The sequence below is a fragment of the Arvicanthis niloticus genome, chromosome 22 (genome assembly GCF_011762505.2).
Source record: "Arvicanthis niloticus isolate mArvNil1 chromosome 22, mArvNil1.pat.X, whole genome shotgun sequence".
Lineage (NCBI taxonomy): Eukaryota > Metazoa > Chordata > Mammalia > Rodentia > Muridae > Arvicanthis > Arvicanthis niloticus.
Genome location: NC_133429.1, coordinates 4,645,744 through 4,672,587, shown reverse-complemented (window position 1 = coordinate 4,672,587; position 26,844 = coordinate 4,645,744). Strand labels below are relative to the sequence as shown.

The window sequence follows — 26,844 nt, the reverse complement described above, 5'->3', positions numbered from 1 at the left end:
ACCACTGCCTGGCACATATTAATAATTCTTGTCTTGAAGAGAAATTCTAACAATAAAACTCATTTTTATTGAACTGGTCCTTGGAGCCATACTCTAAGGCTCATTTGATACAATATCTTTTTTAAAGTTTTTTTTTAAGGTTTACTTTTATCTTAAATATATAAGTGTTTGGTATACATGTATACATATTACTTATGGATGTCAGAAGAGGGCCATCGATCCCCAGAAACTGAGCCACAGGACAGTTTGTAAAATATGGGTGCTGAAACTGAATTCAGGTTCTCTGCTAGAAAAAGAAGCTATAACAACCACCGAGTCATCTCTCCAGTTGCTTAAAGAGGCTTCTTAATTTTTTTTTCTTTTTCTGCAAGAAAGTCAAGAAATTAGGAGCCCTGGGCCTATTTCTTGTGGTTTTATGTTACTCCATGTCTCAATATTGTGCATTTAAATTTTCGTTATATATGGGGCATTATGTTGCTATTCTGTTTTGAAAACTTATTGATCTAAGGTTCACCATGAACATGACTTTCTCCTTAAATGAAGTTTACCTTAGAATTTCCAGAGATTCTTGTAGTTCCACCTTCAATACTTTCATACTTTCATTATTCTGTGGTTCTTAAAACATAGACCACGAGATTCATTATGAATTATTAAACATTACAAAAATATTAAGCTTTCTCTTTGTCACTGGCACAATATCATCATGTGTGGTATAGCACTCAAACATTTTTTTCCTTACTCTAAACCATACAATAACACCTAAAAATTAGATGTTTGAACATAGTTTAAAACTATTAGATGTTTCGAGGCATATGGCATATGTGGTCTTCTCCACATTGTCAGCATGTCTACTAATGTTCCCACCAACTATTTGAAAAATGTCTCAATTTATCACCTTCTTTGTTAGGTTTTATAAAAACTTCATGAAACTCCTTTCATGTTGAAACATGGAATTTGTATGACCTTAAATCTGTGCAGCCAGGCTGTGATCCACTCTTGCGGCTCCATATAATAAATGGTTGCATTTTCCCCTTTGTGATTAGAGTTGCTTCTTGTTTTTTGAGACAGGTTTTCTTTGTAGCCCTGTTTGTCTTTGGAATTCACTCCACAGACCACACTGGCCTTCAACTCACAAAAGATCCTCCTGCTTCTGCATCCAAGCTGCTGGGTTGAAGATGTGCACCACACTGCCCAGGTAGAATTGCATTTTTTGCACTGACAATATCCCGTTTTTCCATGCGCTTTCTATTTGATGAATAATTTTTGCATCTTTGTCTAAAATCAGGTGGCTATCATAGAGTTACGTTGGGTTTTTTATTCCATTGATCCACATAGGTTTAATGCCAGTACCATGCTATCTTAGTTAGGGTTTTACTGCTGTAAACAGACACCATGACCAAGGCAACTATTATAAAGACAACAACAACGTGATTTTAATTGGCTGGCTTACAGGTTCAGAGGTTCAGTCCATATTGTCAAGACAGGAACATGGCAGCATCCAGGCAGGCACAGTGAAAGAAGAGCTAAGAATTCTCATCTTAATCTGAAGGCAGCTAGCAAAATACTGACTCCCAGGCGGCAGCTAGGATGAGGGTCTTAAACCCACACCCACAGTGATGCACCTACTCCAACTAGCCACACCTACTCCAAACAGGGCCACACATTCTAATAGTGCCATTCCCTGGGCCAAGCATATACAAACCATCAAACATGCTTTTTTTTTAAATTATTATTACCACTACTGTGGCTTTCTAATATTCCTAAATGCAGCTATGGTGATACTTCCTACTTATCCTTTATTATTAAGCTGGCTTTTGCTATTTTTGTGCTTCCAAATGAACTTAAAAATTTTTTTTTTTCAATTTCTTGTGAAGAATCACATTGAAGTTTGATGGAATGGCATGATCTAGATTCCTTAAGGTTAGAAACATGCCTCAGTTACCCAGGAAGACACCTTTGTCTGGTGGGTTATATGTTATCATTAGATGACTTCACTACCAACTTTGCTTGCAGGTATTTTGGTTTTGAATCAGGTAGGCTTCTCTCTTGGAAAAAGCCTACAGATATTCAAGCATGCAGAAGATAACAAGAGTGAAGCATATGGCCACAAACTTTGATGCGACAACTCTGTATCACGTCTGAGTAACATTTGTATCATAATGAACAGATCCCAAGACTGAGCGGATGGCCTTCTGACATATGTATGCGTATGTAACTGTAGGACGGGGACTGACTTTATAGGCTTTAAGTCAGCAATGTGTTAAGTGACCACCGAGCAACATTAGCACATGCTCCTGTCTTATTACTTTACGTAAATAATTCCATACTAGCCATCTTATGGCTGTATAAGGGTCTCGTTTATTATGGAGAATGATGACCATGAAGTTAAATAACATTTAGAGAGTACAACATCATGCCAACTATGAAGTGACTATCTCCTTTGCTGTGTGACCCTCCACCGAAAAATACAAAGCGAACAGTAGAGTTAGAAGATCAATCCAAAGGGTATTATGTTTCACCTCCACTGGGGCTCTGAATACCCACAAACTGCTTCTAAAGAGCACTGAACAACACCTTTCTCAACATCATGTGTTTCTACATGAAATGACAAGAAAGGGGAGGTTTATACACACAGAAGATAGCTGGGATATGGAAATCCAAAGCACAAAACAAGAAATCATGGTAGAATGCCAAATCCAAGGCACTGGATTCCAAAGAGAGTAAATCAAATAAAATCAAAGTACTCCCAAAGATAATCATAAGAATGCCTAAATGGATAGAAGATAGATAGATAGATAGATAGATAGATAGATAGATAGATAGATAGATGACAGACAAGATAGTTATATAGATACATATAATACATAGGTGACAGATGATAGATATATACACAGATGATACATAGATGACAGACATGATACATACATACATATAAATGACAGAAAGATGTAAATACAACATGCATGACAAATGATACATACATAGATCATACATACATATGTACATAGACGACTGATGATAGATAGATAGCTAATAGACAGATAGATAGACAGACAGACAGACAGACAGACAGATAGATAATCCTGAAAAAGGAGAATATGAGTAAATATACTACAATAAAACTGGGAATTCATTACAAGATATGAAAAAAAGATTTAATAGCTGTATAAAAACTATGAATATCAAATTAAAATCTTACAAATGAAGAGATTACTAAGTCAAAAACTCAGTACAAAGTCACAGGACTAGCAAGAGGCTCAGTCAGTAAAGGCTCTTACCACCAAACCTGATGAGCTGAGTTTGAACCCTAGGACCCATAGGGTCAAAGAAAAGAACTAATTCCTCTGACTTCCACATATCCCTAGTGCACACTTATACCCACATATAAACACAAATAAACAAACCTAATTATGGAAAATCTTAAAGCGTATAAAAATAATACAGATCAAATAGAAGACAGTATCCGAAAACACTTAGACACTGATGAAAATAAAAACAAACCAAAACATGATGAACAGAAGAGCGTGTAAGATCAACCCCCACTCAAAACAGATTACATTTATGAAGCATGAGGACAGAACTTCAAGTGACAGCAAAAAGAACAATAAAACTGGCAGAAGATCACCTAAATATAGGGAGAGGTCACTCTTTTGACTCAGGAAATATTTAGGATAAGAACTAAAAAGATGGGACAGCACTTATATATGTCATATTATATTTAAAACATTAGTATAGAGAATAATGGAAAATACTAATAATGGAAAAAATTCCAAGAGAAAACCAAGTTATATATAGAGACAGTCATTAACTAGAAATTTCTTAACGGAAACACTAAAAGGCAAATGTCTGCCATGCTAATAGAAAGTAGCTACTGGAGCCAATGAAATGGCTCAGCAGGTAAAGGCACTTGCTATGTAAGATTGATGACCCAAGTTCAATACCCAGAACCCCATGAAGGCAGGAGAGAACCAACATTGGCCGCTGGCCGCTGGCCGCATACCTTGTTATGCATGTCCACACAGACACTCATAAAATAAACAAACATATACTCACAGTAATGCTGAAAGTTTTTCAGCAAATCTTTACAGGCAAATCTTCATAAAGAACACAGATAAACAAAAAATTGTAAGATACCTGAAAACATAATTCAGCAATACATAAAAACCACCATTCACAATCAGGATCAAGATCACATGAATGGAAGCAGAGGTTTTTACTTGTTCCCTTTCAAAAAAAGGTCTTACCAAAATCCAGTATCTGTTCATGACTAAAATCCTAAAGAAAGTAGAAACAGAAAGAGCATCCCTCATATAATAAAAGCAACCATTAGCAAATAATTAGAACAATTAGGAAATATTATAGTAAATAAGAAAAATTAGAAGAATTTTCATTAAAGCCAAGGAAAGGACAAGAGTATCCATTTTCTCCACCGTTAATTCAACATAGTGCAAGACAGCTTGGGAAAACAACAATAAAAGAGAAGAAAACAAAATGAATACAATAAGAAAACATCAATATATCCTAAACTGCACACAATATCAAACAAGAAACCCCGAAGACTGGGCTGGGGGCAGGGGCAGGCACAAACCTTTTATCCTAGCACATGGGAGGCAGGGGCAGGTGAATCTTTGTGAGTTGGACACCAGTCTGCTGTACAGAGCAAGTTACAGAGCAGCCAAGGATAAACAGAGAAACCCTGTCTCAAAAAAACAAAGAAATCCTGAAGACTGCACCAGAAAAGTTTAAAGTGATTCTAAAAATTCAGCAACATCCTAGAATATAAAAATCAAAAGCATGGCTGGGGAAATGGCCCAGTGGATGAAATCCTTGTGGTACAAGCCAGGTGACTGGAGTTCAGAATCCCAGGTCTCAGAACCCACATAAAAACATGCTGTACTAGTTCAAGAGTCTGTAATTCTTTCCTAACTATGGAAAATGACACCAAAACAGAAGAATCTAGCAAAGTTCAAGGGCTAGATGGTCTGTTTAAGAGACAGTATTTCGAAGCTAGAGTGATGGCTCATGGTCAAGAGCACTGACTGCTGCTCCAGAGGTCCTGAGTTCAATTCCCAGCAACCACATGGTGGATCACAACCATCTGTAATGAGATCTGATGCCCTCTTCTGGTGTGTTAGAGAGAGAGAGAGAGAGAGAGAGAGAGAGAGAGAGAGAGAGAGAGAGAGAGACAGAAAGAGACAGAGAGACACACAGAGACAGAGAGAGTCTCAACCAAGGAGGGCAAGGAACACCTAAATTTGTTTGCTGATCTACATATGCACATTCACACGACACTTAGACACAAACACAAAATCAGAGGCTTTTTGATATCACAGCAGCAAATACACTATGAAAAGAATAAGGAAAACAACTGCATTCAAAATAGATACACACTGAAAAGCAAACTAAAATGCCTGGACTAAGCATAAACAAGAAAGGGAGGCAATTAGTCTATAAAATATAATAGTAAAGAAAATCAATTTAAAGACAACACTTCAAAAAGGAAAGACCTCCCATGCTATGTATTGGCATAATTAATGTAAAGGCAGCTGTAATCCCAAAAGTAAACTTCTAGGTTCCATGCAATATACATGAAATTTCAATAACTTTCTTTATATAGAAACCCAAAATTCCTAAAGTGTACATGGAAGCATAACATGGTTAACTAAAGCAAATCTGAGAAAACAAAACAATGTTCATGGTGTTTCCACACCTGATTCCCTGTTTACTGAGCCTGTGGCAAAAGCATCACAAACAAACCCGTGAGTCCATGGAAGAGAAAGACGCAGATGCAAACCTATTCCGCTGTAGCCACCACATTTTTGGCAAAGATGCCGCAAACATACAATGCCAGTCTACTTGAGAAGCTGATGCTGCCTAATTGGATATTCACATTTAGAATGAATAAAACTAGAACTTGTGTGTGTGCAAAATGGTTAATTTCAAGTGGATCAAACACTTTAATATAAAGTCTGACATTGCAACAGCTTTGGGGGCGGGAAGAAAACATTTTAAGATAAGTGTAAACAAAGCCATTTGGTGTGAGCAATGTGCTCGGGAAATCAACATAAATATTGACAGGCAGGACTAAGGGAAAGAAAAAGCTGCAGCAAGACTGAAAAGCCAGCTGACAGCCTACAGACTAGGAAAAAGTCTTTGGTAGCTAACCATGGGATGACAGGACTAATATGTAAAACATACAAAGACAAAAAGAAAAAGGGAGGAAAGAAATCATGGAACGTAATACAGACATACGTGTACACAATACACCCATACACAAAAATAAATACTGTGCTCGTTGAGTTTCAGAATGTTTAATTGATAATGTCAATCCCAGGATAGGACAGAGCAATTCATCCCAAATGGCACTAAGCTGTGCAGCTTAGGGACATCTAACAGATTTCTACATGGGCAGATTACGCCAGCCAACTTTTCACACAAGGAATTTATTGTGGCTTAATCTTTCCAAATGTTTATTACTAATGTCATGTAATAGAGGAAATTTGTGCAAAAGCACAGGCGGTATTGTGAGTTAGACTAATGTTTTAGGTATTGTGAGTTAGACTAATGTTTTAGGGTTTTGGTGAGTTACTTTGATAGACATTGACCTTATAAACTCAGCAAAATAAAACACTTTATTTAAATAACTGAGTTTAAAAAAAAATACTCAGAACTTACTGTATCTCTTTCACGTGGTTTATTTTTAGAAATATCCAACACAAATTAACCTTCAATATCTTCACATTTCTTTCATAGGACTCAACCACATGAGATAATTTCATAAATTTTATCTTATTGGTAAAAATGCAACTTTTTAATATTTACAGGACAATTTCATTTAATTGAAATTGGTGGATAAACCTCCCAAGCTGTGTTCAAACCCAGTAAACAGCACGGGCTTCACTGAGTATTACAATTGCTTAGCCTTTACTTTCTCATTGCTCAAATGAAACACACGCAGCACAAGAACCTGTTGTACAGGTTGTCATCTTACAGAAAGCATGGGGAACCAAAATTATACTTCTGCAGTTCTCATAATCTCTCCATTTTCCTTCATACCTCAAATAAAAGTTGACATCAGACATTCCATGATTTTACACTGGTAGCAATACTATCCGCTGAGTTTCTTCTCACTGTGAGTTCTTTCATGTCTGAGGAGGTATGTGGAACAGGTAAAGGCTTTCCCACACTGCTTACATATATATGGTTTCTCTCCAGTGTGATTTTTTTCATGTATTTGAAGAGATTTGGAAAAAGTGAACGTTTTCCCACATTGAACACACATAAACGGCTTCTCTCCTGTGTGAGTTCGTTCATGACTGCAGCAATCATCACGTTGGATAAAAGCTTTCCCACACTGCTTACATACATAGGGTTTTTCTCCAGTGTGAATTCTTTCATGTCTTCGCAAGGAAGTTCCCTGAGTGAAAGACTTCCCACACTGCTTACACACATAGGGCTTTTCTCCACTGTGAGATCTTTCGTGTATGTGAAGGGATCTGGGGAAAGTGAAGAGTTTCCCACACTGCACACACATATATGGTTTCTCTCCAGTGTGAATTCTTTCATGTTTGTGACATCCAGTGGCATAAGCAAAGGCTTTGCCACAATGCTTACATACATAGGGTTTTTCTCCACTGTGAGATCGTTCATGTATGTGAAGGTATGCAGAACATTTAAATGCTTTCCCACATTGCTTACAGACACAGGGTTTCTCTCCAGTGTGAATTCTTTCATGATAATAGCAAGCACTGGAGTAGGTGAAAGCTTTTCCGCAATGCTTACATACAAAAGGTCTCTCTCCAGTATGAATTCGTTCATGGATGAGAAGTTGGCAGGAACGAAGAAATGCTTTCCCACATTGCTTACAGGCAAAGGGTTTCACTCCAGTGTGAGTCCTTTCATGATTGTGACAGGTTCTGTGATCAATGAAGGCTTTCCCACAATGTGTACATACATAAGGTTTCTCACCAGTGTGAATTCTTTCGTGTTTGTGAAGCTGTGAGGGACGACTAAATGCTTTTCCACATTGCTTACATGTGTGACGTTTCTCTTGAATGTGACTTCTTTCATGCCAGAGAAGGCTACAGGAATCACTCCATGCTTTCCCACATTGTTTACAAATATAAGATTTCTCTTCAGTGTAAGCTCCCTCATAATCATGATCGGAAGTGAAGCCCCTAGAGGCTTCATTAGCTTGTTTGTCTTCATAGGGTTTCTGTCTCATGGGAGGGCTTTTATGCATCCAAAGCAACTCAGAATAAGTGAAGTCCTTCCAACATTTCTTATGTTTCAAAGCATTCTCCATATGTTCCCGATACTGACATGGTTTCTCTCCAGCTTGACTTTTGAAGTGCACGTTTGAGGGTAAATGAGTAAGGATGTCTCTTTCACATTCAGTTATGGCCGGAGGCATTTTTTCATTCACAACTTGCTCTGGACTCTGTCGGTGCGTTTCTCCATACTGATTGCCATAATCATATTTACAGAGTCTCTCAACCATCAGAGTTCTGCAAAACATGAAAAGAGTAATACTATAGATTTATGGTTGGTCAAAGGAAGTACTGCAGGCTGTGTGTTGTGGCTCATGACTGCTGCTATTTAAGAGACAGTGGCAGGAGAGATGCCTGTCTAAGGCCCGACTGTACCACACAGAAAGACCCTTTCCCCAAGCAAAGAAATAAGCGTACTAACTTAATTTCACAAGAATGCATAAACTTTGGGAGGTAAGATGGCTTAGTACATAAAGGCACCTGCTGGAAAGTCTGAAGACAGGAATTTGATCTCCAAGATCTGCACAGAGGATGAGAACCCACTCCAGAGGGTTATCCTCTGACCTCCACAACTGTCCCACTGTGTACACTCATGTACCAATGCACAGACACAAATAAATGTTTAAAACGAGAATCATGATTAACATTAATGCCTGAACATCTAACTAGAGGTCCTGAGGATGCCATACTATCAAATAAGGATGTATAACATGTTCAGGCATTTCACAAACATTAATCATATATGCCACCAAGCCACAGATAACATTTATAATGCAAAATAGCTTCCATTATGGAATTTGAAATAAATAACTATAAGTGACTCAGTGAAATTGCATCTCAATCTAACCCAAAATTCACTTTACTTGACACCTACCCTACATTCAAGTCTAAGTGTAACATGATTAATATTTTGAAATTTTGTGCACAAAGGAAAGTTGTATAATGAATTACAGAAAAATGTTACATAACTTTATGTTACTAGGATCTTCCAATAGTTCTAAGCACTGAAGCTCAATGTATTTACAAAAGATTCTACCACCAGCAAATACTTGATGTAAATCTTTTCCTGAGGGTAATTTACCTCAAGCTTCCCTTAGGATTTTGGTACTCTTCTTCATTATCTTCTTCTGTTTTCCCTAAAAGTAAACCCAAAGAAATTATTCAAAGCTTATTCAAAATTACATTTTTCTGTTATAGTATGACCAAGCATGTGACATTGGACAACATTGTTCTTTCCCTTTTTAAAATCATGCAACTACACAGATGAGCAAGAAACAATTGTTGTGATAAAAGTAAAGAAATCTTTCTGGTTTTGTTGTCACCTATGGAGATCAGGTTCATAAAGGTCTCCTTCATCACATCTCTGTAGAGCTTCTTCTGACTGGAATCCAACATAGTCCACTCTCCTAGAGTGAAGTTCACAGCCACATCCTCAAAGGTCACGGGCTCCTGAAATAATCCACATACATTATAGGAAGAACAGTGGGAAAACACAGGAGCTATATAGTCACGTGCATGATTTATGCTCTACTCTTCAGTCACTGTGTATCTGGCTGGCCCCTTCTATTTCCATCTTTTCTCTTCTACATTTTAGTATGTTTTCCATATGTAGTGTACAATGTATACTACTTATCCTTCCTTACACCAGCTTAGTTATAAAGATGGTGCTGGGGTTCAACACATTTTACTAAAAATAACATGATATATTTTCTGAATGATGTATTCATGTGTTAGTATTCTACATGTGTGTCCTTCCCTCAGCTAGAGTTACAGAAGGTTGTGAGCTATAGGGCATATGTTCTGGGAACCAAACTTGGGTCCTCTAGAAGAGTAGTAAGTGCTCCTTAACCTTTGAGCCATCTCCCCAGGCCCCCAGCACCTTTCTTATTTATAGTACAATTCACCATAGTATTTATATGTGTGTTCATGTATACACATTTACATATGCAATTTAATAAACATATACATTATAATTTATCATTTCATTCCCTGATATCTGGCTAGGCTGTTGTATGATATGGCTATTCTGCAGTAGTAGTGCAGTGCAAGAGATGAGAGTCAAAAATCAAGACTAGAAAAAAAAAAAATCAAGCTGAAATAGGAAAAAAAATCAAGCCGAAATAGAAGCTTCCTCTACGCTGAGGGAGAAACTGCATCAATGATCTGACCAGCAACAAACCCAGTAAGCTATAATACCAACGTGCCAGGCAGCATGCGCCACAATGCAGTGGTGGCATGGTTATTGAGGTGTGCTGGCTAGTTTTATATTGACTTCATAAAAGCTACAGGTCATTTGGGAAGAGGGAAATTCAAATGAGAAACTGCCCCTACCAGACTGGCCTATGGACAACCTATACTGCATTTTCTTGAATGATGATTGATATGTTGAAATGGGAGGGCCCAGCTCCTTGTGGGCAGTGCTACTGTAGCCAGGTAGTCCAAAATGGTGTAAGAAAGCAGGTTAAGCAAGCCAGAGAACAAACCAGTAAGGAACACTCCGCCACGGCCTCTGCTTCAGCTCATGCCTCAAGGTTCTTGCCCTGAATTCCCTCAATGACCAAACTGGAAGTGTAAGAAAAATAAACCATTTCCTCCCCATGTTGTTTTTGATAATGGTGTTTTATCACATCAACTGAAACTAATGAAGACACAGGATAAGCAACTGCTTTCTGATCGTATTTGAGGGATTCTCCACAGGAAAGAACACATGGTTGGTACTCTAAATCATTGCTTAGGGAGGTGACAGGCCCAAAGGGGGAACTAATTAGTGTTGTTCTTCTAAATCAACATGTTGTCAAAACAGTTCTCTAAATATTTATAAACATATCCACAGACATGTACTGCTTTCAGTCTTAGTGAAGGAGCATTTATTTGCAGTAGTTAAAAATTAATGCAAAAAAAAAAACCAAAAAATGTTTAGCTGGGCAGTGGTGGCGCACGCCTTTAATCCCAGCACTTGGGAGGCAGAGGCAGGTGGATTTCTGAGCTCCAGGCCAGCCTGGTCTACAGAGTGAGTTCCAGGACAGCCAGGGCTACACAGAGAAACCCTGTCTCGAAAAACAAAAAACAAACAAAAAATTAATGCAGAGACTACATAACTGGCCAATGTTCTGAGATCAAGGAGAGGTGTGAAATGTGGTCTTCCAGACATAATATAGCCAATGTATCTGGATTCAGACGCTGTGATAACCGGCACAGGATGGTACCCATCACCCCTTCCTGAGGAGATTCCCCTTTCTGAGGATCCTGGCTGTGTGTTTGCTAACACTAACAGGGAAGGAATCATTTTGTTCAGAGCTATAGTTCCCCACACAGCAGTAAAGACAAAGCAACAGCTGGGGATGGTAGACAGCTGGGTATGGTGAAGCACACATTTAGTCTCGAAAGATGGAGGCAAAGGCAGGCGGAGCTCTCAAGTTCCAGGCCAACTAGAGCTACACAGTGAGGCCTTATCTCAAAACAAAATGAAAAACCCACCCACATTCATTCAAGCAATGCTACTTAACTTCAGAAGGGCACAAACTGTTAGGAAAAAATGCTTCAGAAGGAAAAGAAATGAATGTGTGAAGTGGGTATGTGAAAATAATTTAGAACACATTAAATATATGTACACATTTTTTACAAAAAAAAAAAAAAAAGAGATCCAAGTAAATTACTTTCTGAATAGTACTTGGCTATTCTTTTTTTTTTTGAACTTGGCTATTCTAAACTATAAGATCATAAATTTGTATATGAAGATGTTTTTATGTATGCCTATGTGAATACTTCCTTTACATTCCCTAATAATATAGCTAGATCAAGAGGTAATTATAATTTTACTTCTTTGAGGGAAATTCCATATCACTGGATGAATTCACATTACATGAACTTTGTGTGAGAATTTCTTTATCTCTGTTTACATGTGTATGCCTCTTCTCTTTTCTTGATGACCTCTACCATGAAAAGGTCGAGGCCAATCCTCAATGTAGTTCTAGGATTTACACAATAATGAAAGATCCTGAATAGATTTTCATGCTTTTGTTGGTTACTTGAACTTCAAAAGCATGTTCATTCCCCTGTTTATACAGACTTCAGTTTCATACTTCCTTCACTGAGTTCTTCATATAGTTAAGATATTAATCCCTGTCAGATGTCACATAGCAGATTTGTTCCCAGTCTACAAATTGTCTCTTCATTCATTTCCATTGCTAAGCAGAAGGTTTTTTTTTTTTTATCATTTGATGAAATCTAATTAGTGAGTTCATGTTTTTGAGTCTTATTCTGAAAATCATCCTATGCCTTTGTCTGGTATGTTTACTCTCATACCTCAAAGACTCCAGTTGATTCATATTAGGTTGACTATTACAATGAGTGATGGTAAGGGTAACAGTCATTATTCTTTTCATAAATACCCAGCTGTTATAGCACAAACAATTAAAGTTTCATCTCCTCTTGGATACTTGTTCTTCTCTTAAACATCTTTCCCAGGGTAACGGTATAGCTGCGGCCATTTGCTTTGTGGTTCTAGTCACTTGGAACTTCATCTTTTCACTTTTACTCCTTGCAAGGTTCAGATATTTAACATTTTTATGAAGAAGAAATAACATAAAATGAAAAACTCAATGAATCGAAGAACACAACAACAGCCTATACAACACTCTGAATAAGCAGAAGAAATACTATATGGAGCTTGCAATCAACAAAACACTACAAACAAATTATCAGTGACAAACCAAAAAGTTAGCATCACCACAGCAACCAAGAATCCTAGGGTTGCATAAGGAGTCAAAACCTAAATTTAAAAACAAAACAAAAACAAAGGAGGCGGGAGCTGAAGAGATGGCCTAACACTAAAACTCCATGAGACAGGAGGAAGAGATGAGATTAAAAAATAAAGGCAAAGTGAATCTATTCAACGAAATGACAGCAGAAAAATTCTCAAATCAAATCCAAACATATCCAAACACAAAAAGTACTTAAGACTCCAAACATATAGGAGAACAGAGTGACTTTGGAACACACGGTACAGATGTCCAAAAAACAAAGTAATAAAGTAGTATTAAGAGCTTTAAGAGGAAAATGCTGACTCACCAATAAAGGCAAACCCCAAACCAGGAAAGTACACACTGATGGGCTATGCTGAAGAAGCCAGTAACATGTGTATGTGTAAGCAAATATTCACATGGGTACAGCATAACACAGAAAAGAGAGGAAGGCTAAATGTACAGGATGAGGAAGGACTGCAGGCAACAGACAGTTGTGAACGACGACATAAGCCTAAGTGCTTTTCTAGTTCTGATTCTACTATGAACTTTTGGGTTTGGTGGTGAGTAAGTGCATTAAATATGTTCAATACCGAAAGTGTACATTTTAATGTGAAGTTCCACAACTTCCATCCAAATGCCAATCCTAACTCTGTGTGTGTGTGTGTTCACTGAGTTGGGTCTGGTTAATTTTGGTGTGTGATGTTTTAATTTATATGCATGCATTTTATTTATTTACTTTTTTTTAAATAATAAAGCTTTTTTTTTTTTTTTTTTAAATTTAAGCCAGGCACACCTTTAATTCCAGCACTTGAAAGCACAGGCAGGTAGATCTCTGTGAACTTGAGGATAGCCTAGTCTACATAGTGAGTTCTAGAACAGCCAAAGCTATATAGTAAAACACTGAAAGGAAGGAAAGGGAAATTATAAGACGCAAACCCTCAAGACCAATAGAGAAAGAAAAGAACAATAATCCAACCAAACAGAAAAACAACCAATAAAAGTCACAAGAATTGCTGGGCAGTAGTGGCACATGCCTTTAAGCCTAGCACTCAGGAGGCAAGGGCTGGCGGATCTCTGTATGTTCAAGGGCAGCCTGGTCTACAGACCAAATTCTAGGACAATCAAAGCCACACATCCCTGTTTCAAAAAAAAAAAAAAAGACAGGAATTAGTAAACCTCTCAGTAATGACCTCAAATGTGAATGGACTCAATTCCCCAATAAATACATGCAGACTGGCTAATTGGATTAAAATGTTAGATCCAAGATCCGGAGAGATGGTCCATCTGTTAAAAGCACTTGGCTTCAGTACCCAGCATCCCACATGGCAACTAACAACCATCTGTATGTTCTTCAGAATCCTCTGGCTTCTGAGGGCGCCAGATACATGTGATATACATATGTACATACGTATACACATAATTGTTGAAGCTTTCAGTTTCAAAACTACTAATGAATATAGGTCAGCTATGGCTTCAAACAGTAATAAGAATTCAGGAGTCTACTCTCATCTTTAGAACATCCAAGCTAAAAATTTACAAATATACATAGCAGTTAAACTACACCAGATTAAATGGATGTAACAGATAAAATAATATCCCATCTAAGAGATACAGGATATATTCTTTTCAGAAGCCCATAGAATCCACTCTAAAGTCGACCACATTCTAGAATACAAAAAAATTGAAATAATGTATATCTTATCAAATAAATCAATAACAGTAAAAATTAATATAAAGGAAAACTTAGAAAAAAATCAATAAATGGAAAATGAACAATATCTTGAATATCCTGAAACAAAAGAGTAAATTTTTAAATTCTTATAATAAAGTAAATATAAAAGCAAAAACTGCAGTGATCCTTGGGATACATACCTAATGCAATACAGGAAGAACAGTTCTAACTGAGTGCTTATAGTGAAAAGAGACAAGTGTTAAATAACCCAATGATGCAAACACACGGCCTTAGAAAAATGAGAATAAGCCAAAGTCACACAAGAAATAATGAAGACCAGGAAAGAAAGTATGGAATGGACACCGAAAGAAGACACCAAACCAAACAGCTGTTTTATAGAGAAAAAAAAGAAGATTTGCAAGCCCATAGCAATATCAACAAAAAGAGAGAAAGGGCATAAATTAATAAAAAGAGAGGTGACTTGAGGAAGTTACAAAAGGTTCCAATAAAATGCAGAAGAATGTCAAATAATACTCTGAAAACTATATGCAAAACCCTGGAAAATAAGTAAGAGATGAAAAACTTTCTAGGCACAGATGACATACCAAATGAAACCAAGAAAATAACAACCTAAACACATCTACAAGAAATAAGGCTGAAGCAGTTACAATAGTTTGCCTGAGACAACGAAATACCCAGTACTGTACAGCGCTGCTGCCGAAGTCCACAGACGCTTTAAAGAGAGCCTAATACGGATGCTCTTCCAACTTCTGCATAGAATAAAAAGAACCAACCTCATTCTCTGAAGCCAACCTTACAGTAGAGAGCAGCGACCAGGACAGCCCGAGTACTGTGCTATCTTCAGATGTCCTCCAACACACAACTTGTCTATTACTTTTAAATTCAGCCCCACTTAATTTATCAGAAAACAGGAATATAGCTATTTTTTTTTTTAACTCCAGCCACATGAACAGCCTCTAGCCCGTGTCCTAATAGAATCCCTGCTCCCCCATCTGAAGCCTCATGTGCTGGGTCTCTTACTGTCCTCCCTTTCTTAGCATTCTGACTCCTACCAGTAAGTATGGCTCATTAAGCTCTTCTTACAGCATTTTAGGGCTCCTCTAGCCAGCGTAGCACCAACTTCTTTCACATTTGTTGTCAGCTCCTGTGACAGCTCCAGGCTGAGAAGATATGGTGTGGCCATTTTAACAGGAGCCACCATTTTGACAGCTCCTGTGTGGGCTTGAAATCCCACCACGCCTCAATCTGGAAGTCTCCCATTTCTATTATTTAAAACAATCTCTCCCATAGAGAAGAGGAGGCTTATAAATTTCAAGACACTCCTAAAACTTACAAGCATACTCTGTAACATATAGCACTTGGGAGGTGGAGACAAGACGATCAGAAGTTCCAAAATAGTGTAAGGGATACATCAGAACTTAACTGGAAAAACAAAAATGCTGTAAACACCAAAATCAACTTACAAAATATTTTCTCTAGCAGGTAAAAAACAAAGATGTCTTTCTCTCTCAGTCTGACCAACCCAGATTTTCTCAGTGGTCAAACACCACTGTCCAGAGTTGGAGAAATAACTTAGCAGTTAGGAGCACATTTTGTCCTTCCAGAGGACCCAAGTTCAGTTCCAAGCACCCACAAGAGCTACCAGCATCTACCTGTAATTCCAGTTCCAGGGATCCACACCCTCTTCTGGTCTTAGCAGGTTCCCCCACACTGGCAGCATACACTCATACAAACATATTTATACATATACATAAAAAATGTTTTTAATCTAAAAAAACAACACAGAAATTACATTCTCTAGAAAACCTAACAACTACCTGAATTAGAAAGAAAATTAAAATATTAATATTTTTCCCAAGAACTATAATCCTGATAAAAGTTGTTTGGCTTTTGTTGTTGTTTTATTGTTTTTGGTTATACGTAACAGGGTCTCACTGTGTAGCCCTGGGTGACCATGAACTCTGAGACTGGCCTGTCTCTACCTCTAACAGAATTAAAGAAATCCCTCCAAAAAAAAAAAAAAAAGCCGGGCAGTGGTGGCACACGCTTGGGAGGCAGAGGCAGGAAGATTTCTGAGTTCGAGGCCAGCCTGGTCTACAGAGTGAGTTCCAGGACAGCCAGGGCTACACAGAGAAACTCTGTCTCAAAAAAAAAAAAAAAAAAAAAAAAAAAAAAAGAAAAGAAAAAGAAATCCCTCCCATGTACTCTAAATTTGAAGACGTAGCCTAGGGCTAACTAAATAACACAAAATTATACACAGTGGGTGGCAGGAGGGGGTGAAAATCACCTATAATTCCAGCGTAGTCCTGTCTTTCCCACCTTGCCTAAGGCAGCAGTAAGATGCCCGCACAGGAGTTGTCACAGGAACTGTCCACAGTGGCAGCATCTTCTCCCTAGCCTCCAGGAGGAGCAGCTCCACAAAGATGGCGCATCGATCAACATAACCTGAAGCCAGGAAGGACTTCCTGTCCTAACCCACGGGACCAATGCAGGGGAAAGGGTGAAAAAAAAAAAAAAAAAAAAAAAAAAAAAAAACCCACCAATCCCTGAACAGGAAATCCCAAACTCAGGACTTGAACTCACACCACTCCTCAACCTGGAAATTTCTGTCCTGAAAAGCTCCACCCTCTAAGAAATCCTATCCAAGCCCTGTCCTTTGTCCAATTCCCTGATGTCAGCTCTTGGGAGCAGAGGGCAGCTATCCCTGGATTTGTCCCTCCAATAAGTCTCCTTTATAATATTTACTGCCTGGAGTGGCTCTCATCGGAAGAAGCTAAGAAGAAAATAAGCAAAGAAGAGAGAGGGCAGGGCTGAGTCCCTTAAGCTCCTAAACTCCTCAGCTCAGCTGGGAACACCCTCCCCCGGAGCAGCAACACCTCTGCTGAGGAGGAAGTCAGTGGTTCCTGGGCTCCCGCATTTCAGGATGCCTTGCATCTTTTCCCTTCAGAGGTGTATGGTTCCTGGGCTTCCAAGTCCCAGAATACCCTCCCATCTGAGCAGAAACACACCTAGCACTGTGGAGGATCTGAGTTCCAGGCTAGCCTGGTCTACATAAATATTTCCAGACCAACCAACACAGTGAAATCCTGTATAAAAAGATAGAAGAATGACACATCCCTCCCTGCCCTGGGCTTTTTTCGCCTCTATCAAGGCTCTCCTTTGGTAAAGTTCTTCAAAATCTACCCTTTGCCCTAGAAACGATCAGCTTAATTGATCAGTACATACAAATTAAATTTTTTAAGTAAACTTAAATTTCTCTCCTTTCTCCAAATTAGGGAATTTTGCCTATCACAGCTAATCCAGCTGTGTTCGCATAAAACGAACTCAGGATGAGGGATGGAGATACGGGTTTATGGTAAAGCGTTCGCCTAGCCTGAGGTTCGATTCCCCAGTACTTTAAAAAAGAAGCCTAAAGGAAAAAAAAATTCCTTAGGGTGACCATAGTGTAAAACTAAAGCAGGGAACAAGAAAATGAAAAAGTACAAAACAGTGCACACCACCCACGTGCCTTCACCGCAGTCTGGACACGGCGTCACCAACTTGCCAGAGCTGCAATGTCTGCGGAGGCTCAGGTTCGCGGCGCAGACTCATCATGGGAGGACTAGAAACTGGGAACGAAGCAGCTTCACAGGGAAGGGACAGGACTGGAAGCCAGACTCTGCCTGCAGAGCGCGCAACTCAAAAGCACCCGAGTGGAGGGCGCCACTGCCAGACTCCACCTCAAATTGCTGCACACGTCCGGGAGCCGGCGCCACCTTGCAGGAAAGCCGCGGCAGTGTCAGAACCCTCCACCCACCCTCCAAGAGTCCAGGGCACACTCACCATTTCCTGCTTCCGATGCATCCAGGCGTTCTCCCTTCGGAGCCGCAGTCGGCAAAACAGGTACCCGGGAAGCTCCAGCACAGCTCTCCTCCCTTCAGCTACCCGGAACTCAAATATGGCGGCAAGGGCGCCACCCTCCACTATCCGTGATTCTCATTGGATAGCTCAGGGAAGTAACAGTGTCGCTGGTTGGTAAATTATTCCGGACCAACTCGGTGGAACTGAGTTAACAGGTCTAGCAACGCTTACCACCGAATGTGTCTGTAAGTACAGATTGCAACAGCTGCCCTGTCTAGGTCGAGACTTTCTCTGAAATAAACCTGATTTCACCCTGGAGGGTTATCACGTTTCAGAACACATCCCAGCCCGGGAGAGCTGGTGCACATTTTTAATACCAGAACCCGAGAGACAGAGGAAGTCTGTAAGTTCCACGCTAGCTTTGTCTACGTTAGTGAGTCCCGACCAGCCAGAGCTATGTAGTGAGAATGCTCCCCGTCCACACACACAGGTCCAGCGCTTCTAAAAGGTTTATTTATGTTTATTTTTACTCCTGTGTCTGTGTGGATGAATCCGTATGTGCGCGCGAGTGCTCACGGAGGCCGGAAGAGGGCGTCAGAGGTCCACTCGCTTTTTTTTTTTTTTTTTTTTTCTACTCATCACTTTACCTGGGGGATCGGGTTTCCTTGGCTAATGGAAACCAGCTAGCCACAGCGATCCTCTTATTTGAGCTGTCCTCATAGATAGTGTTTCGGGCTTGTGCAGGGATCTCTAACGTGAGTTTTGAAATCTGAACATGCGCTCTTAACCTCCAACTCTCCGGCCCCACTCACAGCGTCTTGTGCTCAGCATACTCTTCCTGTTTTTTCCACATACAAATTGTGTCACAACGTCACTTTTGAATAAGTCCCATCTTAAATCCTTTGTCCTTCAAAGCAGAGTAAGCTAGGAAAAAAAAATTATGATATAGCAAACGAAAACTGATTTCTTTTTAAGTTCCCCTATGAAATAACTTTGATTTTGTTCACTCTGGTTGGCTTTTTAAAAATCCCTCTGCCTTAATGAACCTCCTACTACGTTCATATCGCCTACTTAGGCTCATCATATAAGAGCAAACGTAGTATCTGTTGTTCTGAGCCTGGCTCGTTTCACTTAACATGATGATCTCCAATTCCATACGTTTTTCCGCAAACAACATTCGTTGTGGATGAATAATACTTCACTGTACATAAATACCACATATATTCTATCCGTTTATCCCTCCACTGCTAGGCTCCTTGGCCGACGCCATCACTTGGATGTTCAATGCTGCAGTAAATGTGTGTACAGGAATCTTAGGTATGTGTTGACATTTATTCTCCCCGTGTATATCTAGAAGGATATAGCTGGATAATACAATGATTTGATTTTTAGTTTGGGGTTGGATGTTAAGTACCAAAGCCTATGTGTTGGAGATATATATGGTCCTCAGATGCTGTTTGGAGGTGATGGAAACTTAGTAATTGGTGGGCTGCTGGGTGGAAGTAAGGTCCTGAAAGGTGTGCCCTTGAAGCAAGTGTTAGAACTCCAGCCCTTTCCTAAGCAACCAAGCATGAACGTTTATCTATTTACTTCCCAGCCACCATGAGCTGAGCAACTTGACCTCTTCTTGGGCTTCCCACCATGATCATCTGCTTACCATGGGCTTAAACTAAAGGGATCAGCCGACTCTGGCCTAAAACCAAGAGCTACAGTAAGCTGCTCCTCCTTATGAACTGTTTGTTCAGGGTATTTTGTTAAAGCAACAGATTTCTGACTAAATTGCATTCTATCTACATATATATTTATCTGAAGATATGTTTCACAATTATCTTGAGATACATAGCCCAGGTTCATTTTAAACTTATACTCCCCCATCTCAGATGGGGGGATTACACATGTGTACCATACCTGGCTTCTTAATCCATGTGATTATTTGACGAGTTCAAAAACTGTAGAGCCGTGAGGGCGATGAAAATAGCGCTGGCGCTGACGCTGCTGCGCTTCTGCGTCCTGCCAAATGACAAAGAGCGCCAAAAGCCAGGACTGATCCTGAGCACAGAGGGCAGGCTGTGGCTGCGGGTGCCACACCTGGCTCGGGACCGCCCCACCCACCCACCTTATCGGGATCCCAGAATCAACAGAGCTATTGCCTATACGCGAACCTCACCAAGTACCAGCAGGGGGCGCTGTGAAAACAGGCTAGTGCCTTTGGGTCCAAGAGCCTCCCAGCCATCTAGGTAACTCCTCCTTGAGTTCAAGCGTAGATTATCCTGTAAGAGCCACAGTAGACTCCAAACAAAGGAGGGAATCGGTTTGAGGTTCTGTCACAGAAACAAACGTTGCATTTTTCTTTTGTTTTTGAAACAAGGTCCTATTCATATAGCTTTTAGTTGCCTAGACCCGACTGTGTGGACCAAGCTGGCCTCAAATTTGCAGCAAGCTTCTGCTGAGACCTCACCACCTTAGTGCTGCATTTAGAAGAGTGTGCCACTGTACTTGGTGTGCCCAAACTGAAGAAGAATTTGTAGAAATCAAGGGCAGTTTCCCAGGAGAGAAGTCTGGGAGCCCTCGACAAAGATGTTAAATGCCATCAAAGGCTTGTGATGTCCAAGACCAGTAAAACAGATTAAATTTAAAATGACACCACACTTGCAGGCTTCCTGTGTGGTGGTGTCCTTTCAGGTTCCCACTTATTCCTTTTGGAGCTGGGAAGGTGGCTCAGTGGGAGAGACAGGATCCCAGGGCCTCACTGGCTACTCAGTCTTATGAAATCAGAAAGCTGTTTTACTTACGTTTGGCTGCTGTGATAAAACATTACCTGAAAACAACATCCCAAACACAGACCATCATTTAAGAAACTTAGGACGGAAACTCAAGCAGGAACAGAGCCAGGAACCATGGGGGAAAGCTGCTTACTGGATTGCTCTCTGGGTTCACAGTGAGCTACCTCTCTTCAGCCTCACGGGATTACCATCCCACAGTAGCCTAAACCCTCCCACATCAATCAACAAGAAAGTGCCACACAGACATTGCCTAATGAGACAGAGGCACCTCCTCAGTTCAGGTGCTCTCCTACCAAGTGACTCTAGTTTGTGTCAAGTTGACAAACACTAGCCAACACATTCCCCAAGGCTCCTGTGTTGCAGGTAGGTTGTGTTGTGAGCTGGTAGTGCCATATGGGTGGAAGTGGGAGCTGTAAGAGGTGAGGCCCCATGGGTGGAAAATAGACTTAGTGGGATCCTGAGGAGAGTGCTGAGTCCTCGGGCTTCTTCTCCTTTCTCTCAGCCACCAGAAGAAGTTTACTGCATTCCCTCCCATTATGCTTTGCTTCACCAGAGACCCAAACCAATAAAGGAAGATCACTATGGCCTGAAACTTCTGAAACCATGAGCCAAAATAAACATTGCTACAAATTCTTCATTTTATGCATTTTATTTATAGTAACAGAAGGCTGACTATATTAGTTACTTTTTTTTTCATGGTGACAAAAGAGGGGGTGGCGTTGAGGTGGGGATGCAGAGAGCCAACACAGGCCTGACTGTGTGGTTATTAACAGAGTGCAGCCTCCTCAAGGACCCCAAGGCCACAGACCCATGGAAATGTCGAGGCTCAGAGGGAAGGCAAATATCTGCTCTAAATGTGGGTACTGACTAACAATTCCACTAGCTGAAACCAGTGTATTCAGAAACTGGCAACCGCAGCCTCCTCCTCCCTGACGTGGAATTACCTCAAACTGTTCCGAACCTAGACCAGCTAACCCCTCCTCCTGAGCTGTGTGTAATAAATGCTGTGGACCCACATGGTAGAGAGATCTTACTCCTGTAAACTGTCCCCTCGCTTTCATATGATTGCTCACACATACAAATGAAAAATCAACGCAAGGAAAAAAATTAAATACAAACTTGCTACAGAATTTTAGCAGAACTGTTGTATCTGGCAGGAAGTGATGGCTACTAAGCTTTAAAGTAGCCTTTTGTCAGTGATGGTTATCTGAGAATTTATGGGGCTGTTCTTTTGAAGGACTCTCAGAGCCTTTGCACGTCTTAGTCCAGAGATAGGCCTGACACACCAGGGAGTCTCCCATGGCTGAGAATTGCTTAGGTGATGGGTCTTTCAGCGTAACCTCTAGGTCAGATAAGAAGTTTTGGTATTTGGAAATTGACTTGCTAAAGGTGCCTCATGTGTGACAATAAACAGAGCTTCTAGGAAACTGTCAAGATTCAGCCCCACAGAGGCTGATCCCCCTGCTGCCAAGAAGCAGTGTGTGTGTTCTCTCCACTGCTAAGAAGCTGTAGTGGCTCTTTCTTCAATCCATCAAACTACAAATCCCTCCCACAGCCATACCTAGATGTCCTTTTTCATTAAATAACTGGGTGACGTCATTTAACCAAGTTAACACAGAAAACACTCAATGAGGAATGTAAGCTTAGAGTTTTTCAAAACCTGCTTTTAATAATGGTTCTTAAGTGCTTTAACCGCCCTTCTAGCCCACCGTCCGCCAGAGGTAGTGGAGAGGAAAGGTTGATGGGGCAAAGGAGGATGTGGACCAGTCTAGAAATATTTCTTTGGAGCGAATCCGATCTGCATGTCAGGATATCAGCAGCTGCAGATCTGTCTACTTGCAAACACCATTCACGAAGCAGGAATGAACGGCAGGTTGATCCAGAGGAAACTGCAAGGCTCTGCCTATGGCTGACGAGGCAAGAAGCTGCCAGAACACCACCAGAAGTTTTTTGGTGCGTTTCTTGCTAAGGAGTCATGGCAAACAATGACCAGCAATGAATGATAAGACATACTAATACCACTCAGCATTGTCAGTGAAGACCAGCGTCAGCAAAACCCAGCGATGACCAGTGAAGAACGGCAAGGCGAATCAGTACCGCCCAGCATCGTCCACTGTCCCTTGGGCTATGCTTACATTCGTTCCAAACAGCATGCGTTCTCACAAGCATCTGCTCTGCAGGGCATTGCATGCCCTTTTCCCAGGCTGCCTCCAGAAGAACACCACATGTCTGTTCTTAGCAGAACATGTGTCTCCTTCAGCAAAAACATCCTCTCATAAGACAGTTTCCAGAAAAACGTCACCTAACACAACTGAGTCTCCAAAGAAACCAGAAATTTCCACTTTAGGGAAAAGAAACATGATTTGCCGCCATAGTGGGATTTGTACAAGGACCCATTTCCCAAGGACCCTTCTCTTTTATTTTTATTATTATTATTATTATTATTATTATTATTATTATTATTATTATTATTATCGTTAGCATTAGTGTTTAGCATTCCTTCTAGACTCTGCCCCACAGCTACCTGGAAGAAGCCAAATATGCCTGACTCACTATAATTGGGGGCTGCCTGTCCCCTCCTCACTCTCTTGCTCTCTAACCCTCTTCTCCCTCTGTTGCTTCTCTCCCCATTCCCTTTCCCCCTCTCTCTCCACATGGTCATGGCTGGTCTCTCTCTCTCTCTCTCTCTCTCTCTCTCTCTCTCTCTCTCTCTCTCTCTCTCTCTCTCTCTCTCTCTCTCTCTCTCTCTCTCTCTCTCTCTCTGCCTTTCTCTGTCTCTACTACTCCCTCAACTCCCCTCCCCATGCCCTAAATAAACTCTATTCCATACTATGTCCATCCTATGGCTGGTACCTCAGGGGGAAGGGATGCCTTAGCATGGGCCTTCAGAGTCACCCCCTTCCCCTACACCATATCGTGCCTCTACCAAACATATCCCTGGCTTCCTTTTTTTTTTTTTTAAATAAAACACAACAGTTATTATTTTACGTGTTTTATGTATATGAGTATTGTATCTGCATGTGCATTTGTATACGAGAAGGGGGCAACAGACCCCACGGGGCATCAGATCCTGCAGCGGTTGTGAGCCACCATGTGAGTGCTGGGAATTGAACTCAGGACCTCTGTAAGAGCAGCCAGTGCTCTTAACCACTGGTACCCTTCTTTAAGTGTTCCTTTTCTAGGTGGGGATAATTGGTGCTTGTCAGGGTTTTTTGTAAGTTGTTATCACCCAACCTAGAGGTAAGGAGGAAGGGAAGGGAGTGAGAGAGGGAAGGAAGGAGGGAGGGAAGGAGAAGAGAAGAAGACAGTAGGAGGAAAGTAGAAGACTTAAGGAGAGAGACTGGGTAAGGAATTTCCAAATCCAAATTGCCCTCAGTTTGCCCTCAGGATTCTGTGTGGAGTTCCCTAGCCACCATAACATACACCCCACCCCACCCACCCACCATAACATACACCCCACCCCACCCATCTCTGTAGACTGTTTTTCAGACAAGCTCTCCCACAAACCCCAGGCTGGACTTGAAACTGTGATTCTCCTCGTGGCTACAAAAGTCGTCAGATTCCTGAGTGAGGTAACTGAGAGCCAGAAAGGCAAATATGGTATGTAGTCATTTCTAAGAGGACATCAGCTGTAAAGGATAAGCCCACGTCAATCCACACACTCGGAGATGCTAAAGAAGGCTCAGAGTGGGACAGATGGGTCTCCCTGGGAAGGAGAAATAGAATAGATTCCAAGGGTGGACTGGGGGCAAGAGAGAACAGGAAGGAGCAGATGAGGAGGGAGCGGGAGAAATAACTGGAATGGGGGGGCACTTTGGAGCCAAGGTAGAAACCTAGTACAACTCCCTGGAGGCCAACCCTACTGAAAACTCCTAGCATATGGACCCTGAACCAGCCATTTTCTATAAGCATGCAAGGCTTCCAGTACAGGGCTTGGGATACCAAGCCAGCCACAAAGCCAGTCCACAATTTGTCTTGCCTGCAAGATGTGTTGGGATAGGTGGCACAGAACTTGGGGGAGTGGACAATTTGTTAATGGTCCAACTTGATATCTATGCCATGACACTGCCTGGAGGGCCAGGAGTCAGAGGCTGGATAGCCCAGACACCTAGGATAGAACCAAACATAACCAGCAAAATAAACAAACAAATAAATAAAAAGTTGCCCCACCCCAATATTTAATGAGTATCTATTGACACCAGCCCATGCTCTGCCCTCTGTACCTCCTCTGCTCACAGCCCCTCTTTAGCCTGACCTCTAACCCCCATATTTTCCCTCAAATTTCTGACGCTTCAGATGAGCTTAATCTATACTCTCTGACCCGGTGGGTTCCCGCAGGGCTGCATGATTTGTTCCTGCTCTGAGAGCCTTCGGTCCACCTAGGACCTGGAGTTCAAGAAGGAAGAAATTGATCTCTGCCAGGCTGTGCGTCTTTTGGGGCGAGGGTGGGGAGCATTTCAGAGTCTCCCAGTTCTGCATGCTGTTGCCCAGACCGCTGTGCAGGGGAGCTAGAGAGGTTATCTGCCACCCCTTAGCCGTTGGAGGGCAGGTGCACTCCCAAACTTGGAATCTCGTGACTCCTTTGTCTGGTTCAGGCAGAAGATGTTAAATCCTGAGGATGCCCTACCTGAGATTCTCAGTCTAGTTCCTTCCCTTTAAGGTTGGACCCGCCCCCACTCACTTTGGCCGCTGGCCTAGGCTCGAGGTTGCATGGGGGCTGGGAGGGGATTGGCTGGTTCAGCCCAGATCGGCTTCCCACACAACTTCCGGCAGGTCCGAAACCAGGAACAAAACGTTTTCAGAGAAGATTGGTGATTGTGGGAGACTCGCTGCTCATGAGAGAAGGTGCCAGGCTGGGAGGCAGCAAGGAGACTTCTGGCTCAGACGGGGAGAGCTCTGCCCACAGCTGGCTTGTCTGTAGGGAGTCTGCTGACCTTGGAGACTTTCGGTCTCCTGGAAATTGCACCTTTGGTTTATGCTTCAGGCGAAGGCCTTCTAGAATGCAAACAGTCCTGCCTGATGTCCCTTCTCCTGTTCTTCCTCTTCTCTCTCAATGTTCGTTCCTTGCACTTCTTCCTGCCCTGGCCCCAAGTCCTCTCGTCTATATCGCTAGCTAGATCCTATCCAGTAAACCGGCCTGTCCCCACCCCCACCCACACCCGAGCTTCAGAATTTCACGCTCTACCTATTTGCCCTGCAGGATGCTACAGCTGAGTCTGTCCTGCCTGGGAATGGGGCCCCTGACTGCCTCTCCGTGGCATCTGCTGCTGCTAGGAGGGGCCTCTTGGATTCTAGCCCGAATTCTGGCCCGGATCTATGCCTACTATGACAACTGCAGCCGCCTTCGTTGCTTCCCTCAGCCCCCTAAACCAAGCTGGTTCTGGGGTCACTTGGCCTTGGTGAGTGTGGCAGTAGGTAGGTCTCTGGGTAGATGTGTTCCCAACGTGTTTGGAAAGGTGCTTGTGGAACTTGGGTCAGGAGAGGCCTGGAACACAGGACAGAAGAAAAGTGAG

At 41.4% G+C, this 26,844-nt stretch overlaps 1 protein-coding gene and 1 long non-coding RNA gene across 5 annotated transcripts; one reads left to right on the top strand and one right to left on the bottom strand.

Moving 5' to 3' along the window:
• Positions 1-6,679: 6,679 nt before the first annotated feature.
• Positions 6,680-18,672, bottom strand: LOC143435944 (uncharacterized). Of its 3 annotated transcripts, none has more exons than XM_076919707.1 (5): positions 18,531-18,660; positions 16,996-17,178; positions 9,593-9,719; positions 9,352-9,406; positions 6,680-8,507 (listed from the first exon to the last, which is right to left on the bottom strand). In XM_076919707.1, exons 3-5 carry the CDS (start codon positions 9,663-9,665, stop codon positions 7,109-7,111), a joined length of 1,527 nt encoding a protein of 508 aa, XP_076775822.1. In that variant the 5' UTR covers positions 9,666-9,719; positions 16,996-17,178; positions 18,531-18,660; the 3' UTR covers positions 6,680-7,108. The 3 variants fall into 3 exon arrangements, with proteins under 3 accessions (XP_076775822.1, XP_076775823.1, XP_076775821.1); XM_076919708.1 differs by having other exon boundaries at positions 16,996-17,153; XM_076919706.1 differs by lacking the exon at positions 16,996-17,178 and having other exon boundaries at positions 18,531-18,672.
• Positions 18,673-18,733: 61 nt separating this feature from the next.
• Positions 18,734-21,968, top strand: LOC143435951 (uncharacterized). Of its 2 annotated transcripts, none has more exons than XR_013106241.1 (4): positions 18,734-18,793; positions 19,800-19,865; positions 20,146-20,259; positions 21,834-21,968. It is a non-coding gene; the product is annotated as an uncharacterized LOC143435951 (long non-coding RNA). The 2 variants fall into 2 exon arrangements; XR_013106240.1 differs by having other exon boundaries at positions 20,917-21,968.
• Positions 21,969-26,844: the final 4,876 nt, after the last annotated feature.